This window comes from Lissotriton helveticus, chromosome 3_1 (assembly GCF_964261635.1).
Source record: "Lissotriton helveticus chromosome 3_1, aLisHel1.1, whole genome shotgun sequence".
Classification (NCBI taxonomy): domain Eukaryota; kingdom Metazoa; phylum Chordata; class Amphibia; order Caudata; family Salamandridae; genus Lissotriton; species Lissotriton helveticus.
Genome location: NC_136061.1, coordinates 763,577,274 through 763,597,024, shown reverse-complemented (window position 1 = coordinate 763,597,024; position 19,751 = coordinate 763,577,274). Strand labels below are relative to the sequence as shown.

At 42.8% G+C, this 19,751-nt stretch overlaps 1 protein-coding gene across 1 annotated transcript in view; it reads right to left on the bottom strand.

Annotated features, from left to right (window-relative positions):
• Nucleotides 1–19,751, bottom strand: part of TMEM41B (transmembrane protein 41B) — a 141,827-nt gene that overhangs the window by 106,267 nt on the left and 15,809 nt on the right. The window contains exons 2-3 of the mRNA XM_078680965.1: nt 11,879–11,996; nt 7,309–7,437 (exon numbers count right to left, since the gene is read on the bottom strand). Coding sequence (XP_078537091.1) covers nt 7,309–7,437; nt 11,879–11,996 — 247 coding nt within the window. The remainder of the gene's footprint in view (nt 1–7,308; nt 7,438–11,878; nt 11,997–19,751) is intronic.

Below are 19,751 nucleotides of genomic sequence, written 5' to 3'. Positions count from 1 at the left end.
ATATGCAGATTTTGGGCATGGCACAACATGAAGAGGGTGACTGGTGTACATCAAACAACCCCGATTTCAGATTTGATGAATTTAAAGAATAAGTAAAATATATTGAACAACACAGTCTCTGTTCATACCAGATAAGTGACCGTTTAGAAAGGTCAATGCCTTATTGTACACTTGCGAGCTCCTGAATGTTCAGATTTTTTTTTCTTGCTGTACTCAGTTTGGGAGGTGCATAGGACTACAATAATAAATATAAAAATGTGGCCTAGTGGCAAAAATGTTGACTTTGGAAACTGTAGAACCTGGTGAATGCTAACCTGGGTACTTGAAAATATTGTGCCATTATGAGAAATTTAGAATTTCTCTGAGCTACATGTTCTAAATGTGTGTAATGTAAAAATATGTGGATTATATAAGCATGGGTGATGTAGGACAATAAAACTGTGGCTTCCAATAATGTGTCACCATCTCTCCTACCCTCATCACATCTTTGGTGAGAGGTTTATACTAGATTAAACACCTAAAATAAGGATTAGGTTACTTACCCAGTAAGCATCTGTTCTTGGCATGTAGAGCTGTAGATTCACATGCTTTGCATACTCCTGCCATCTAGTGTTGGGTTTGGACGTTTGAAAGTTACTTTTCTTCTAAGAAGTCTTTCCAGTCACGAGGTAAGGGGACTCCTCCTTTTGGTGATAGTGCGCATGGGCATCAACTCCATTGTTCCCGCAAGAGGGTGAGAATGGAGTGAGTGTAGTAAAGAGATGTCAAAGCCTAGATAATTTAAGTAATGAGAACTGCAACAACCACCGGTGTCCGGGGAGGGTGCATGTGAGTCTACAGCTCTACATGCCAAGAACAGATGCTTACTGGGTAAGTAACCTAATCCGTTCAAGGCATGTGTGCTGTAGATACACATGCTTTGCATAGACTATACAGCAGTATTCTCCCAAAGCGGTTGCTAACCAGTAGATGTCGCAGTTGTCTGAAAAAGTGTCTTTAGCACTGCTTGCCCTACATTGGCTTGTTGGCGTGCTAATACACCCACACAGTAGTGTTTGGTAAATGTGTGTGGTGTAGACCATGTTGCTGCTTTACAGATGTCTGCTATAGGAATGTTACCTAAAAAGGCCATAGATGCCCCTATTATGCGAGTGGAATTCCCTCTAGGGTGCATAGATCAAGTTCTTTTAGCTTTTGCATAGCAAGTTTGAATGCATTTAACAATTAATCTTGAAATGCCAAATTTAAAGCTGGAATTGACCTTGTGAGGTGGTGCAAATGCAACAAACAGTTGCATTGTTTTACGAAAATCTTTTGTCCTTTCGATATATTCCAATAACGCTCCTCTGACATCAAGTGTGTGAAGAGCTTGTTCTGCTACTGAAGCAGGTTGAGGAATGCACACAGGTAACTCAACCGATTGGTTAAGATGGAAAGCAGAAACTACTTTGGGAAGGAATCTGGGATTGGTGCAAAGAACTACCCTATCTTTATGAAGTTGAAAGAAGAGTTCTTCTAAGGTTAATGCCTGTAGCTCACCAACACTCCTTAATGAAGTGATTGCAATGAGGAAGTCGAACTTCCATGAAAGAAACTGTAAAGGACAATTGTGTAACTGTTCAAAGGATGGACCCATAAGTCTTGAAGGTACAACGTTAAGATTCCACACTGGTATAGGAGAGATTCTTGGTGGTATTACTCTCTTTAAGCCCTTTATAAAGGCTTTAATGACAGGAACTTTGAACAAAGATAAATGCTGTCTGTTCTGCAAATACGCAGCTACTGCTGCAGGGTGCAATCGAATAGATGTGCAAGCTGGTCCAAAAGATAACAAATAATATTTTGAACAGAAGCATCTAGGAGGCATACACTATTTGTAGTTACAATAGACAACAAATTGTTAACACCTTGCTGCATAACAAGCTTTGGTAGTAGGCTTTATTGCTTCTTTCAGAATAGTGATACAGTCAGGTGGCAAATTTAAATATCCAACCTCGATGACTTCAGGAGTAAAATCACGAAGTTAAGCTGCGTGGGATTTGAAGCTCGATTGCTCCATGGTTCTGAGTGAGAAGACTGGAGGTGAGATGTAGCTTTTGATGTGGAACTACTGTCAGCTCTAACATGGTGGTGTACCATGGTCAACGGGACCATGTGGGAGCTCCCAAAATCAGTGTAAGTAATGTTTGCCTGAGTTTCCGAACCAGAAACGGAAGGAGTGGGAGAGGCAGAAAAGCATAGGCAAAAAGCCCTGACCAATTCATCCATAGGGCATTGCCTTTGGAGAGAGGGTGTGGGAACCTGGAGGCGAAGTTTGGGCATTGTGTGTTGTCTACTGCGGCGAATAGATCTGTTTGTCGGTATCCCCATTGCTAAAAGTATGGAAAGAACTTGGGGATGAAGTTCTCACTCGTGTATTTGTTGCCTTCTCCTGCTGAGGAGATGTTTGTGCTTGTTGTCCCAGACACCCTTAATTAGCGAATGGTGGAGATGTGCACCCCAACCTGTGAGAGATGTGTCTGCTGTTAGCACGATCTGCGGAACAGGGACAATGAAGGGCTGCCCTTTTGATAAATTTTGTGGGCTCCACCACTGCAGAGAGCGATGGGTGTGGCTGTCTACCAACACTAGATCTGTTAATTGACCCTGTGACTGATTCCACTGACGTTCTAAACATTCTTGAAGCAGACGCATGCGTAGTCTTGCATGAGGCACTAAAAGACTGGCCAACTTCAGGATCAAACAGGTGTTCTTTGTCAAAATGGGTGTTTAAAATAGACTGCTGAACCTCAGGTTTAAACCCCGAAATCCTAAGCCATTCATGGCTTCTAAGGAGAATGCTGGTATTGATCACCCTAGCCACAGTGTCAGCAGCATCTAGAGCACATCTGGTTGAAGAGTTAGAAAGGTTTCCCTTCTCGAACTCCCCTCTTGAACTAACTCTTGTGGCTTGGCTTTCTGTTCATCCGGGAGATATTGGAGTAGTTCTCCATCTCATCCCAGTGTGCCCTGTCATACCTAGCTAGTAGGCTCTGTGTGTTTGAGTTGCGCAAGTGGTTAGCGGCTTGAGCAGCCACTCGTTTCCCTGAGGCATCTATAAGCTTAGATTCCTTGTCTGGGGGAGATGGATCACCAGAGGTTTGCGAATTAGCTCCTTTGCAAGCATTGGACACCGCTAGGGAGTCGAGAGGTAACTGTCCTTTGATAAACACAGGATTAGATGGAGAAGGTTTATTTTTTTTGTTATCAACTCTGGGAGTTAAAAACGTGCTCGCACCGGGTATTTGAAGAGGTCACCTGAATGACTGATCATGCCCTTTAGCATAGGGAGTGTTTGAATTGACCAGTGTGTGGACCCAAGCGTTTCAAATAAAAAGTCTTCTTCTAATGACTCTTTATGAAAGGTCATCCCATGATATTCTGCTGCTCTAGCAATAAGTTCTTGATAAGCCACATTATTGTCTGATGGTGATCGCTTTGCTGGGTAAAGGTCTGGGTCAGTGTCAAATGGAGGGTCAATGGTGTAATCATTCCATGGGTCTACAGGCACAGGAGTGTCTTCTTCATCAATATCATCCTCTTGAGGCTGTGTATGTGGAGATCCCGGAGGTGTTATGTGTAAAGGAACTAGAATTGTTAAATACGGAGAAGATGTTGGAGGGGATTGTGGGACAGGATAGGATAAGCAGGGCTAGTAGCCATGTCCTTTTTCTTCTTCAGAGGGAGTTTATAAGCAGGGTCCTCAGAAGAAAGTTTGCGTTTGGATGGTGTTTTAGCAGAAATAGGTCCTGTGTCAGGATGGACAGAAATCTTCTTTTGTTTAGGATCCAATTTAGGTTTAAGAAGGTCTAAAATTGGTTTGGGAGGCTCGGAGAGGCTGTCCTTCGATTTCGGATCCGTAATAGATCTGCTTTTGGGAGCGGAAGGTTTTGGCCCCGAAGCATGTTTTTGTTTTGGAGTGGAGGGTTTCACTCCGAACCAGATTTGTCCTTTGAATCAGAGGGTTTAAGCTCTGAACCAGATTTGTCCTTTGAACCAGAGGATTTCCGATCTGAAGATGATTTCTGCCGACACGGTCCTGAGCCGGAAGGCGTGACGCTTTGATTCGGTGCAGAGCCAGGAGGCATAGCGCCGGAAACATGGTCTTGTCGACGAACTTGGCCAGAAAGCAGAGGTGGCGCCGTAGCCTTATGCTTTTTGGAAACGGTTTCGGGGGCAAGGGGTCTTTGGTACTCACATTACCCTATCCCGGAGGTACGTCTTCGGACTCCAAATAGATCTCGAGTTCAGAATCAGACTCTGGAACGGAGAAGGCCTCTTCTTCTGCCGCCAACACTTCGAGCTCTTCCTGCTCGGATTCTTCACTAAAGATATCCGGAGTGTGTTAAATGCTTTGGTGTTGTATTGCTCGTCAGCGAGCCCGACGATCGCATAGAGTGTCCTTGGACTGAAACAATTTACAGGCATCGCAGTCTTCCTCCTTGTGCTCCAAAGAGAGGCACAAGTTACAAACTTGATGTAGGTCAGTGCGAGGGTACTTGGCGCAGCACCGTGAACAGAATTGAAATGGAGTTCGTTCCATCGGCGGAAGGGTGGACTGATGAAGCTAGGCCAGAGAGCCACCCCGATGTTTCTGACCGAAGACAGAGGGTGGAGTTAATGCCCATGCGCACTATCACAGAAAGGAGGAGTCACCTTACCTTGTGACTAGAAAGACTTCTTCGAAGAAAAACTTCAAACATCCAGACCCAACACTAGATGGCAGGAGTAAGCAAAGCAGCGCGGATGCCTCAAACATAATATTACGGCTACCCCAACCACAACAAATAGGTCCTGCTGCCCAAATGACAAGATGCTTGCAGTATATGTTGGAGGCTTTCTAGGCAGAAGAAGCAACTTGCAAGCATGAAAAGCTATACTTTGGTGTGCAGCCAATGCCTACGTTAGAAAATGAATATTGCATATAAAACTACTGTGAAACAAAATGAAGGCTCTGCAGCAAAATCATTCTGGGATGTAAAAGATGAAAAAATGTGAAACGTTGGCAAAATAAAAAATAAAAAAATGTAAACACTTGCAAAAATAGATATATACTATTGACAGTGATAATAAGAGAATGGAGAAGTCAGCTGCTTATTACGATAGTGTTAACTGAAGAGGAATCTCTTAATATGGCATGCGAGAATGGTATGCGAAAATTAGGGTCAGATGTCCAAAGAATTGGTTAAAAAAAAAGTTATTGTAAACAGTGCACTGATTTTTGGTGAATCGATTCGAATTTTGTGAGCCAGTCTACTTACAACAGTTCGGTTTGCAAAATCACCCTGTAGACTGAATAGTAATTCAGCCTAGCTCATCAATATTTATGAGTTAGGCTGCAAATTGTAACTCACTCCGACTGGATGCCAACACAAGCATGGTAGTATGCTGGACTCAGCAGACCACCATGCTTGTCATTGCATATAAAGTACTTTTTTTATGTTTGAATTTTTTTTAAAGCCCATTTTCAATAAAGGAAACAGGTTTTCATTTCAGGAGGGGGAAAAATATTTCTTTTAAAAAAACAAAAACTTTAACTTTGGCAGTAGTCCCCGGACCATTTCCCACTCTCAAATGTGTTTCTTTATGTCCATAAAGGGGAAGGGCTCCTTTAGGAAGCCCTTCCACTTTGCAAATAAGTTACTACCTAATTTAAGGAACCGGTAACCTATCAAGGGTTTGCAACCAAAACTGTAGTCACAACCAATTGATTGGGGTGGCGTGGTGAGCAAAATAACTATCGATTAAACCCAGATCTGTGACTGTGGTGAATGTTTTGCCAATGTGCAACATTCCGTCCATCACCTTGTGTGTTTTGCTGTTCACCCTATGTGGGAAGGGTATGCCCAGACGTGGGTCCCGTTCTCACTGCGCCACTGGAGTCAAGCTATCCTGGCTGAAGACGGCTGATAGCCAGAAACCGGTCCTAGGATGCTTGATTCTGGTCCAGTGAAGACATGACTTGGCAGTTCAGTCTGGACTGTTCCCATGAGGCACATGGTCAAGACTGATTTGCATATTGCCATGTCTGAACTGGGGTGGCGTGGTGAGCAAAATAACGATGGGTGTCTGGGGGTGAATGTTTTGCCAATGTGCAACATTCCGTCCATCACCTTGTGTGTTTTGCACATAGCATCGAGAATCACAATTTGGAAGGGCGCACTAAACTAGCCCCTTCCAAATTGAGATTCAGAGTGCATTTCGAACCCATTTTGTGATTTGATAAGTAGATACTCAATTGCAAAATATGTTCTTTACATTTAATAAAGCCATTCAGCGGTTATAAACCCTGTGACTTAGCAAATCATAGGCTTTGCGACCACTAATTGTTTCTGCACATCTGGCCTTTAGAAAAGTCAATCAAATACTGGAGTGAAGAGCCTGCATGGACAGTGTGTCATTATTTGTATGGCAACAGGGTTACGTACTTACAATGTATTATGTGTTTTGTATAGCAAACAACTCACACCAGATGCTATCCTGCGATGAAGCAGGAGTTGTGTGGGCTAGGTGAAGAGTCAGGTCTTCAGTTTCTTGCAGTATTAATGAACTGAAGAGAAAGCTTTGATGTGCAGGGGCCGTCGATACAGACTTTAGGAGTGGGTAGGAGACGGCATGACTGCGGGATCGGGTTTTGCAGACATGTGGAGTGTGTGCAAGTAGGAGTCAGGCTGAGCAGAGGCATTTGGTAGATTTGTGGAAGTTTATGTAGTTGTTGAGGTACGTAGGTCCATTGTGGTGTAAGGCTTCGTATGTGTGTGAAACTAGTTTGAAGACTGCTCAGAATGTGAGTTGGGTGCCAGTGGACCTTTTTCAGGTTCAGAAAGATGCAAGTGCAGGGCTGAAGGTGGAGGGTGAGCATGGCCGCTGAGTTTTAAATGCTCTTCTGGTCAGTTGTGCGTGGATTACAGCATAGAGTGTGTTGATGTAGTCCAGCTTGCTGGTAATGAGAGCTTGGATGACAGTTCTGCAAGTGTTGGTGGGGAGCCATTTGAAGATCTTTTTGAGCACCTTGAGTGTCTGGAAGCAGAAATGGAGAATGCATTCACTTGGACATTCATGATGAGTTGGTGGTGATTCTGTGGGTGCAGATGATGCTGGGGAGTGGGGTCATGTAGCCATTGAACAGAGTGAGGCTAAAAGACTAAACATATTTTAAATCAGGCTTTCCTTTTGCTGAAAAGCAAAACTATATTACTAGAAGCATGGAATCCTTGACACATTTTTCATTGAACAACAAATATGGTTTACGTCCACAAAAAAGGATACAAGACATATGTCGTAAAATAGGCTACCATCACTTCTACATAATGTGTGTCCTTATATTTGGAAAGGACTTTTCCTAAGGCTTTGGCATCATCCATGTCTCTTGGAACCTTTATAGTCTCCTTTTCGTCACTGAAAAATAAAATGGCAAACAGTTAAATGAAAAATATAGTTCTATACTCTTGCATTAAGCCCAATATATAGCTTTCAAACACAAAAGTTGAGCTAGACATTGATTGGTATAGACCTGTGAAAAGAATGATAATTAAAAAAAAAAAATTAAAAAAGAGAATAGAGTACATGAGGAGATTGTGAAGTATCTCAGAAATTCTTCATTTTCCATACCTAGTTACTAATTGGATTCCAATTACTGAGATACTCATAACATATGATAATGTTATGCAGCAGAAATTCAGAAAAAAGATAAGCCCTATTAAGCAATACCAAGGTGTTGTTTTTATTTTTTTTCATCAATTGTCCTCCAGCTACCTTGGATGGCTGGCATTTGTACTTTAATACAGCACAAGCTAAAGCAAGACTGTGCAACCATTAAAAGTTCTAAATGCAGAAATTAGAACTGTTGAATAAAAACTCAGTATAGTGGGTCGGTCACATTTTTTTAATGGTAACAGTTACGCTCTAAGGCAGACACACGGCACTAAGTTGGTGCTGAATAAAAAAAAAACACTATGAAGTGTAACTACAGCGTGAGGAAAACACCGCTCCCTTTGGATCAGGTCCTTTATCTCAGAACGTACCCAGTCGGTCCGTCTGGGTTCCTTTACAGCCCCTAAAAATATCTCCTTCTGTGGGGTTCCCCAAGGATCTTCCTTGTCCCCTTTATTATTTAATTTGTATATGCGGCCTCTTTTGCTCTCCCTACAACAGTTTAATGTTGATGTGTACAATTATGCAGATGATCTGCAGTTGGTCTTTGTTTTAAACGCAGACAACGCGGCTGAGGATTTTCGAGCAACCATGTCTTTTATTCAAAGGTGGATGTCGCTAAACCACCTTAAGCTAAATCCGGGAAAAACTGAGCTCATTCTACCTGGGAAGAGCGAGATCAGTTGGAACCCTTGTTTTTGGCCATCGGACATGGGCTCGCCTCCTAAAAAATCTCGTACAACTAAAAGTTTAGGAGTGACTCTCAGTGAGGATCTTTCCTTGGAAAGTCAAATTGGAACAGTGGTTTCCACGGGATTTTTCCAATTGAGGAAGATCAAGAAGATAGCACATCTCCTCACAGGTATGGCTTTAATTCAAACAGTCAGTGCTCTTGTCCTTTCTCACATCGATTTTTCAAATGGCCTCTATTTGGGGGCTCCTATCGGCCAGTTGAAAAGATTGCAATATCTGCAAAATCAAGCAGCGAGACTCATTTGTAAAGTCCCGAAGTGGGAATCGATTAGACATGGACTGGAGACTTTGCACTGGCTGCCTGTGGAGCAGAGAGCAATGTTTAAGGTAGGCTGCATTGTATTTAAGGCCTTGGAGGGTAAGGGCCCTATCTTCCTTAGACAATTACTGCGTAAATACCAACCCCCCGCAGTCTGAGATCTGCCCAGCATAACCTACTTGAGGTCCCCCGTTTTAAAAGGAAACGTCAGGGAGGCAGCAGTTTCCAATTTTTAGCGGCCTCATTGTGGAACTCTCTCCCCCTGACTTTGCGACACAGTAGGGACCTCCTTACCTTTAGGAAGACATTTAAAACTTTCCTTTTTTCTCAGGTTTACTGTAAGTAGTGATTTGTGTCTTTTTATGCACTGTTATGTTTGATTCTTTCCAGCGCCAAGAAGCCTTCGGGCGTATGCGCGCTTAACAAATAAAAAATAACATAACATAACATATCATCAGACCCAAAATTGTGCACAAAATGTTCAATCAGGCAAGCAACAGCCTTTTAGTTTTTCAACCACGTCACACCATATTCATCCACCTTCAGTAAACTTGCTGAACAAAACACATTAACATATGCAAGAAGTTAATGAAAGAATGGAGTTCAAATAGTTCATTGCAAACATTTTAAAATTAGATGAACACATCTGTTCAACAGATAGCACTCCCCTTAAAGTTCTTTTTATCTTCTGAGCTAGATCCACTTACATGGATGCCAGCAACATTCAAACTTTAAAGCAGAGTTACAGATTCCTTTAGAACCAAATAGTGGTTCTGCTCTCACTTCACACTCACCGGTACAGAATAACATCTGAAGGAAAGTAGCAATAAGTGTAGTGAAAGTACAAATATGCTTTGAAAACATGCAGTTTATATTTTATAAACTTCATCAATTCTCTAAAAAAAGAAATAGGCAGTAAGAAACAATGTTCCCCTAAAATTGCCCCAATACAAGTCAAATCTGCAAACAACTTCTATTTTCAATAAAAGCGAAACTTCAAATGACAATTCGTGTATCAACGGACTACAAAATCTTTCACAACCAAGTGCATTATCAGTGCTACATTTGCTTACCATTCTTAACCACCACTGATGTCACATTGGCTCTTAATTTTCTGCATGTCCAGCAGAAAAAACCCACACAGTTGGTGGTGGTCCAGGTTTCCTGTAGACCGATCACCCCATGTCTTCTAATAAAGTATATCCAATTCTCATCTTTGATTTTAGCTGCAAGCCTTGCAATATTCCAGCTAATAAAATTAAGCACCTCTGATTTAAACTCAAATGGGCCTGCATCAGGGCAGCTAGATGATTCTTGGGTAACATGACTTGGTAGATCATAGACTTCAAGTCAATCACAAAAATCAAGAGAACTCAAAGGGGCATACTCAACTGAAAAGGGTTAAAAAGTGATATCATTTGTCCTTTGCCAGGGTGCAGATGCCCTAGGCCTATAAGAAAAGTCCCAAGGGGAAGGCTAATATGGAGGTGAAAGTGCTGTTATTGGACCATTTTATAGATCCAATTACTCTGCCTGCAATTGTGGGCCTGTTAAAAGTTATTATCATGCAATCCCCACAAATAATCCAATCCAATCCAATTCACCCTTCATACTAGATTGATCCATCCTCCAACATGTGCCCCAAGGAAGAATGCAGTCACAACCAATGAGTGACTTTATTCTTTAATTGGATGCAACTTTCTGAAGTGGATGGCTTGATCAGAGGCACATTACCCAAAGTATGGCGTAGCCTCAGGAAGTAAGTTAATGAGGTCATTATTTAAAGTTGGAGATGGTCCAATTTGAGCTAACAAAGTCCCTTGCTAGTAGGTCCTGAGACATGCGCTGCGAGGAATTTTTTCTAGACTCAAACTCACATGGCCCATGGGTGATAGACACCTTTTGTGCCCTCATTATGTCGAACAAGAGATCAATCCTTCTGAACAGGGGATGGCTGTGACAGGGGTCTCTGCATGATATCTCCATCAGTAGTACATGCTCTCATAAATTTGAAAGTCCCATATTTAGCAGTAGGGGGTGCAGGAGAGGTTTTTACTGCTGGACAGGGCGCAACCGCAAGAGCCATAGCAGATGGCGTAGACAATTTTAGGTTTATTAATTCAGATGCAATGGTGGTCAAATGTGCATATCAACTGCAATTTTACATCCAAAGCACCAATAAGTCCTCCGTAAATGGTATCTACCAAGTTCTCCGTTTTTTCATAGTCACTGGTTTCAGAATCCCTCACCATCTTTTTTGGGGGTTACCATTAGGAGCCTCGATTAGCTACACACTTTTACGCTCTTCCTTTTCCCTGTTGTGCATTACCCACTAAGGATACAACCTGTATTTCAGGTTCCAGGGGAACAGAGGCAACTCAAGACCTAGATGTAGAGGAGCCAAGAGAAGGGCTGGGTGAGCCTAGGTCCATCAAGTTTACAGGTCCAGGGCCCGGGCCAGGTGGCACTGGTGATTGTTCGAGTGTCACAGGGGGAAGGGAGGAAAGAGAACGGCAGCGTTCTGCCAGCTCAACCTCTTTACTGAGCACTCCCACTGCTCGCTGCAGGTATCCTTCCAGGGAAGAATTAATAAGGGTGTTTGGAAGTACTGGCAAGCGGCTTGCATTTTCCCATTGTGAGTAAATACAGTTCTTAGGAGAGGATGGGAGAAGGAAATAAAAGTACTACCAATATCTGCTGAGCAGAAGACAGTTGGATGGCCCAGCCCAACCTCCTCCAGGTGATGACGGGCCCACTCTTGGCCCAGTCTTTCCTGGGCACGCGCCTGTGCATGCCCAGTGTAGCGGGAATGAGAAAACATTAAATAGTGCAATGTGCCCTTCCTCCAAGTTCTGGCTGCTGGGGGGGATGTAGTCCCACCGAGCAGCAGTGAACACACAAAGTCTGTCGCAATCGCCACTGTGGGAATGAGTAAGCGCTAAATAGTGCAATGTGCCACATCCATCCTGCAAGGCTGGTTCCTGGGGGATGTAGTCCCACCCCAGCAGTGGTGAACAAACATATTCTGATGAAAACGTCCCAAATCATACAAGAACAAAGTGGATCTCTGTACGAGCAAAATACTATTTTGTAGTGCTTTGCATACAACAATGTCATACATGAGAATGTGGCAATCACACAGGAGTGATCAACAGTATATTTCGACATACTTACACTTCAAGCTGAGGAAAGTGTTTGTACACTAGGAACATAACAAAAGCAGCAGCAAGGAAAATAGATGTTAATATAAGCAGGGAGGTCCTCGCTGAGCCGCCTTCGGAGTGTGCCTTCCCTGAAATAGAACATTAATCCATAAATAAATACAATGCAGGATGCATTTCAGCCATATTTTGAAATGTTGCCATATAACACACCAAGACATTGTTTTTAAGTACAGCATTCACACCTTACACAACACACCAGCAGGAAATGGTGTGCTTGCCTAATAGTTACACAAGCAGGTTACTACATCTTCTGCAGGGCGAGGCCCGAATTAGAAACGGAAAAAAACAAATTACCAAGATGCATTATACTTCCACTCTGTTTATTATAGGATTCACCCTCTACATGATCACAGATTTCAGAATGGAGCCCTTAAAATACAGAACATGCAGACAAGCCTCATTCCTTCAAGTTGCCTGATTTGAGGGTCACTGATTAATTGGGAAGCACATTTTTCTCCTATTTCACCCTTAGACAGCGGTCAGACCACTCACTCTAACCTAAGTCATAAAAAGCATTTGCAATGCAATAGGTCTCGCATTTATGCGAGTTTAAGCTATTGACATTGTAAATGACAATGTTTTATTTAAGGTTCAAAAACCAAAATATAAATAAAAAACATTTTCATTTACAATGCAATAGCTCAAACTCGCGTAAATGTGAGACCTATTGCATTGCAAATACTTGTTTATTTTGAGTGAATGACCAGAGGGGCGTCCAAAGGGTGGGTGGGGTGGATATGAGAACCTCAGGTTTCTAGCAGGACAGGAAGTGGGGCAGAGGAGGTCATATTTTGTGAGGCTCACCAAAGACTCCTTAATCCTAGTGCAACTGATGGAAGCAGGGGGAGGGAGGGGGTTAAAGGGCCGGCCATATATACAACATACAACTATTGATAGGTAACAGTAAATAACTGGAATCTTTTTTAACTCTGAGTTTTGAGAGAAGCCATGGACAACTCTAGCTTCGCAGTCGCCAATTTTAAAATTACTCAAAAACTCTCAATAGTTAAAAAAAAAAAAGTCACTGCTACTCGTCTACAATGGTACATATTTACACCAATTAATGTTAGAGGAGTAAGTACAACAACTACAATTTTTAGCTATAAGTGTAACTAATTTTTTTGTTTATTTAGTCGAAGGTGTTATTAAGTGCAAGTTAACGGACAGGTATCAGAGCTCTCGACAAAGAACCAGTTTATATGAGCATGATGAATTTGGTCAATAATATAACAGAATTAAAAATAGATAAAGAAGAAAATCAGATCCAGAAAAAGAAAAGCCAGCCAAGGATTTTTTAATGAACAATGCACTAACACAAAGGTATAAAGACAGTTTCTGCATCTACGCATTCCATTTACTTGGCCAAATACCTCTGCCGTGTTCAGGTCCTTCACCTTTAAACCACCTTTAAGCAGCTTCTGAAAAAGCAATCTTATCTACCAAAACAATTAAATGTCCGGCCCTGAATACCCTTTCTGGACTAACATATCCCGGACACCACCTCAAGCAAGTCGTATTTCCTATGCGCTCTACGCCACGTAATTCACAACACGCCAGCTCAGATTTAAATCCTGGTGGGATGTAACACTCCCTCATTGACTACCTCAGTTTGGACTTATTTTGCTGAAACAAATAAAACCCTGTCATGAACTGTGTGGCCACCACCATTATTTAATGGTTTCCCCTCTATCTTGTAATTAATTAGCAACAGTGACCTGAATAAATGAGTAACGTATCAAACACTTCAATAAATCTTTAGACTTAGGTGCTCTATAAAAGCTGAGAAGATTTAATATATTTTATTGACAGCGTGAGTTCAATGCGAGGACATAAAAAAAAATTATCCTTTGGTTCGGATGTTTAAGTGCAATCAAAATAAGGGACTCAGGAATAGTTGTTTAAGAGGCGATTTCAGTACTAAGTCTTGTTGACCCACACCCTGCCAATCTGGATGGGGAACGTCTGCATTATAGCCAGGATCAGAAAAGGCTTCTCCGATAGGCATGTGCATTTTTATTTTCGGCAAAGTCTCTAGAACAAGCACTACCTATTACCATTATGTTACCAGTCTACCTAGAGACCTCCCCATTGACAAAGTAGCACCATGCCCAATACAACATACGCACTCTTCAAACAGTCAACCCACCAGGAGCTGAATGTTACTGGCAGCAATCTCTCCTTATAAATACTACATTTGTACTGATAAGTGCTGGTGCACTTCTTTTTAATTTAAAGGGGGGCCCTGCCTGTAACTGGAAACATTCAAGACGGTGCAAGGAAGAACATTATATCATAGTGCCTGGCGGATAACTCAATGTAGTGGCGCTACAGTGACCCACCTGCTGATGTTGTGGACGACCCAGTACTCGTGGCCCTCCATGCGGAAGACTCTGTTGGAGAACAGGTTGTAGCCCCCACCGCCGAGGTGGTAGCTCGCTAGGCTGACAGGCTGCTCCTCGGGCTGTAGCTGCAGGTACTCGGGCTGCATGGCGAGCAGCTGCTTGAGGGGCAGCAGGGCCAGCTCGCAGTTGCAGGTGGTGAGCGTGCTCAAGTGCCCTGAACCAACGGAGACAGAAGTCTTTGCTTAGGTCAAGCAGAAGGCCGTAAAATATGTGCTCCTGGGCAGATGGAATGTGGTAACCTCCACCATTGCCAGAGCTTTCACTCCACTTCCGAAATCTACTCGACAACAATAGATCTCGCAGAGCGATCATCGCATGCACTGCAACGCTAGGCGAGACCTAAAAAAGGCAGGTCTGAACGCTCAATAAAGACAAGAGAACTCGAAAAATTGAATGTTAAAAGTAAAGGAAAACACGAGGTTTTCTGCACTGGCGACATATGGTTTCACGGTCTTAGTGAATTCTTATGCATTAGCAATCTGGCATGGTAGATGCCAAGGTGCTTTTGTCATCAGAATACAATAGTTTGTGCAATGGATGGGGCGGTGCTTAGTTTTTCATAACCAAAGTACTCTGTATCTGACAAAAAGGCACCAAAACCCTTAGGTATCAGTTTCTAGTAGTTCAGGGCAGAAAGTATTGAAAACACAAAAAACCCTCACAGTCCCCCCCCCCCCCCCCCCCCCCCCCCAAAAAAGAAGGAGTATAGAGCCAAGAAACATGTAGAAGGCGCAGGGTGACACCTCAGAAAGGGATCACCTTTCCGGCAAATAGTTTTGAGCCTTCTCATAGTCATTGTGTGCCACATCTATTACCTATAGATGAAAGTAGCCTCGAAAGACGCAACATGAGAGAAAGATGTGACGGGAGAGAAGATAAAAATGGTCAGTTTCCTTTATGCATGGCGCATGATCCTCCTGGAAGGTAGAAACTTCTGGTTCTGAAGGAGTGTTAATGCTGGGGCTCTGAAAGTATGGCCTGGCTTTAAAAGGAATATCTATTCAGATGGCATATGTCTAGGCCTCACCCTCTTGTGAGTATATGCCTCACGGTACACTACAAATACACAACGTTTTGAAGAAACATGCATTTAGCCATGTTTAAGAAGCATAAACAACAAGGAAACCGATCCAGGAACATTCTTTTTACTTATAATTCTGACTACCACAGTGTAATCCACTCGCCTGATCTGAAGCTTAAAATCGTGTAGATTTCCGGAATGGCTGCTGTCATGCTTAGTAGCAATTGAATCCCTAGGAGACGTGTTCAGTAGGAGAGCAATTCTAACGTGCTAACTGACCTATAGACTACTCCTAGTGGTCGCCCTCATTATTCCCCCCCCCCCCCCTATTTTATATAGCACAAACTCACCCTGAAGGTATAGGAGCGCTTTACAGGAACACCAGTTACACACAATCACACTTTTTTGGGGCTTGGAGAGATTAAGTGTGTTGCCCAGAATCCCAGGATCTTAAACAGACAGACGCCTACACTCAAACCTGGCGGATAAAATGCCTGCCAAATGAATTTCGAATAAATGTATTCATAACTGAATTCCTCTCACACATTAGCTCAAAGTATCGGACTGATGTAGACTTTTAGGTCTGAAGCATTAAAGGCACAACGCAAATAGCTATTTATTCTATTTTTATTTAGAAAGTTTTATAAAGGGCAAACATGACCCTTGCGGGTATCAGAGCGCTGTACATACGGCGAAAGCATGCATAAATTTCATACAATACAATTCAGTAAAGTGAAATCACACGGAGTACACAGTCAAGATTAGGGCCCTGGTAATGGGCCAAATTAGAGCCATTTCTTTTAAGGCGAAAAATCTTTCCAGTGGCACTTAGAAAAACAAGTAAAAGGGCACTCGGCATCGAAGACATGAATAGAACTTTATACAATACAGGTCCGTGGCGTGACAACACAAGGAGTACACGGTCAAGATCAGGTACCTGGTAGTGGGCCACACTAGATCAATTTCTTCTAGGGTGCAAAATAAAACCTGTAACATCTAGCAAAACAGGCAAAAGTGAATTTGACTCAACATAGTACATTAATTAACAACCCTGATTGATGAGGGCCCTCGGGAAAGATAACTATTAACAACCAAACCTAACAAGCACTGGCGTTGCCAATAGGTTTCGCATTTGGAAAGTTGGAGCTATTGGTTTTGTAAATGACATTTTATATTTATATATTGTTATTGACAATGCCAATAACGATATATAAATATAAAATGTCATTTACAAAACCAATAGCTCCAACTTTCCAAATGTGAAACCTATTGGCAACGCCAGTGCTTGTCCTGACAAGTGCCCGACTTATCTTCCAGCGTAATTTTGCTTTTCCTACAAGTGAAGTTATAAAAACATAGTCGGACTCTTGCAGGACCCTCCCGTACCCCGTCTGCCCCCCGAGGTGCAACCTGACAAGCATTTAAGTTTACCGTCCTCCTCCCACCATTTCCTTAGCATGCCTTATTCTCAAAGACTCGCAAGCCTGTTTACTAGGTCTGCCAGTCTGCCATGCACTCTCTTCTGCGCCATCTCTCGGTACACACCTCGGCAAGCTTGTTTGTGTCTGCCCGCCTATGATCGGACAGGTAGGAGCTAGTATGAGCGCCCAACATGTTCTATATCACAGAGGAGACGGCGGTGCAGGCGCTTCGATAAAAGCACAGGAATATGTGATCTTACAACGAATTCCGTTGCAACGCATGCCTTTACCACGCATGCGTTACAACGGAATGCTTTTTCTTCGCATAGGCTTTTCCTCTAATCCTTCGTGGTGACGTCGTACGTCGTTAAGAGGAAACGGAAGATTCTTTCCGTTTCCTCTTAAAGGACCCCGTTTTCCTACACAACTCGACTTTTTTTGAGGTGAGTTTATTTTTTGGGGGGGGTGGGGGGGGAGACCCCACCAAGCCTCTTTTTTTTTTTTGTTACCCTTTACCACACATACCTTTACTACGTACCTCGTAGTAATGGTATGCTTGGTAAAGGCTTTCGTGGTAACCACGCATGCGTTGTAATGCATGCGTGGTTAACGTTTCCGTGGAAACGGCCGCGTTGTAGTGGCTGTTTCCCAAGCACAGCAACCACACATTGTTTAACTTCCGCGGGGCAACAGCAAGCACCCTCCCAATTGGCTGTCTCAATTGCATCACGTCCAACTGTACTGCATAACTATTGGCACGAGCCACAGCAGGCTTTATTTTATTTATTTATTTATTTTGTGTGTATTAATTTGTCGGAGGGATTTTAAAATATGCCGGTATGGTGTTGGGTGAACGAACCGTGGTGCCAAAGGTTACCTTACTATTCAGGTGTTAACAACTTTAAGCATGGGCAGAGGTTTCTCACTAAACTAAGTAAATACTACAAAATGCCTATGTTTTCAAGAAGATCTGTTAGACTCCATTCGTGTTTAAAAACGCTATGACTCCGATAGATAGAGGTAGGTGACAAAAAAAAAATGCAGGCCACCGTCAGAGACCCGTGCTGGTGTAAACAGCCCAGGAACACGTCAGCAGGCTTGTGTGTATGCTAATGCGATACTACTGACTGTTTGTTTGGGTGTTCGGAGGGGAAATGAACAGCTCAGAACCACACCGAGTGGAAACGAAAACTCGCAGGCTGTCACACAGCTCTGCACTGAAAGACCCAAGTGACCCTATTCTGGCAGATTTGTTATTCTTTTATACCGATGTTGTTAGCAAGGGCCCCCTTAGACTATCTGTGTTATGCCAGCTGCGTGGGCTCTACAATCTTTCAGCGTAAAGCAGTCTGTTTCAAAGCAAACATAAGACATTTTACTTAACTTCTGGCACACAACTCTGGCTTGCATGGCTTCTTTGTTTGTCTTACACTGAATGCTACAAATGTTTTTCTTCAGCTGGCCTCGCAATGCTGCCAAATGGCCGGAGGGAAGCCGGATGGGGGCGGGAGAGCCTGGTGGGGGGGTGGGGGCGGTAATGCAAGCGAGGGGAGGAGAAGCGTGGCAGGCGGATTAGGGAGATGTCAGCTGGCCTCGCAATGCTGAGGATTCATCATTTGCTTTAAAAGATGTAAAACAAAACATAGTATGTTTGTTGTTTTAAAACAGTCCTTAATCAAGTTCATTATTTTTGATGCAGACAAAAAAAAATGCTGACAAACTAATACAGCTATTTGTTCAGTTTTTAACTATAATTTTGGGTAAGGTGCAGGTTTACTGCACGCCATTTATATATGGAAAAGGTTGGTTTTAGGTTTGATTTCCCTTTTCACGAATCTCTGAATATTTTGTCCGCCACGCTGTAAAATACCGATATGGCTCTTACAGACAGGAAATGGTTCGGTTACTCTAGTCCACTTTTTCTTTCAAACGCACTGCTGTTTTGTTTTGACCATTCTACTTATCTGCGTCACGAGTCAATGCAAGTGTCTCACTTCCCGGAGATGATCTTATTCTGTGAGATAAAAACTACAACTCGCCTCTCGGGCAAACCCTCTGTGTGTATATGTTAGAGCTCCTACTTGTAGGAGGAGTTAATTGTCAAATCAAACTGCACTAGCACCGATGTTCTGCGCACGTACTTACAAGAAAACACAATAGAATAATATATTGGGTGTGGAGAAAAAAGCGAAGAGTAAAACTTTATTTTTTTAGAAACAAATAGAAATTTGGTGACGGTCCCTTCAGCATCAGCTGCTGCCTGTGCCTGTGGACCTTGAAATGAATGGCGGCGATCATTTGTTAGACATGTAAGTTACTACCCTGTTTACAGCGAGAGTCGATAGGGGCTTTGTGAGTTCTAACTTTTCACTTAATCTATATTTTTGTATACATCCTCGCCTTCCCTTTTCTGGTTATACGATGTTCACGGAATACCGTTTTTGACCGACTCAATTGTGATGCATTTGATAAAACACTCAACAGCCGCTTCTAAAGCGGCAGTGGCGATGTTTTTTTAAAAAGTTTTGTGTACATAGTTTGGAGGAATAGGAATACGCACTGCTGACGAAACCATGTTCATGTGGAAGCCACAAATGGGGTTAGTGGAAGGTGGTAGAAAGGTGCGGAGTCACGAAGGGTAGAGTGAGCCATGAGAATTATTCAGTACCGGCCTAAACATTTATTTACAATTGCAACTAATGAATAACAATTATGTCTTGTAGCTTACATGTATATGTAACAATGGGTACATACCTCACTCACCTACGTGTAACTAGTGGCCTACAGCTAAAATATGGCTCGCTGTAACAAAAGCATTAATAACCAGCTACCTTACATAAAATAGAAAACTGTGACCCATATACAACAGATACATCTACCTCCAACCATTTACCGATGCAACCCTGTGACCGAAGATTACGCGGCAAGAGGCGAAAGTCCAGAGCCTGGTGGGGGGGGGGGGGCGGGAATGCAAGCGAG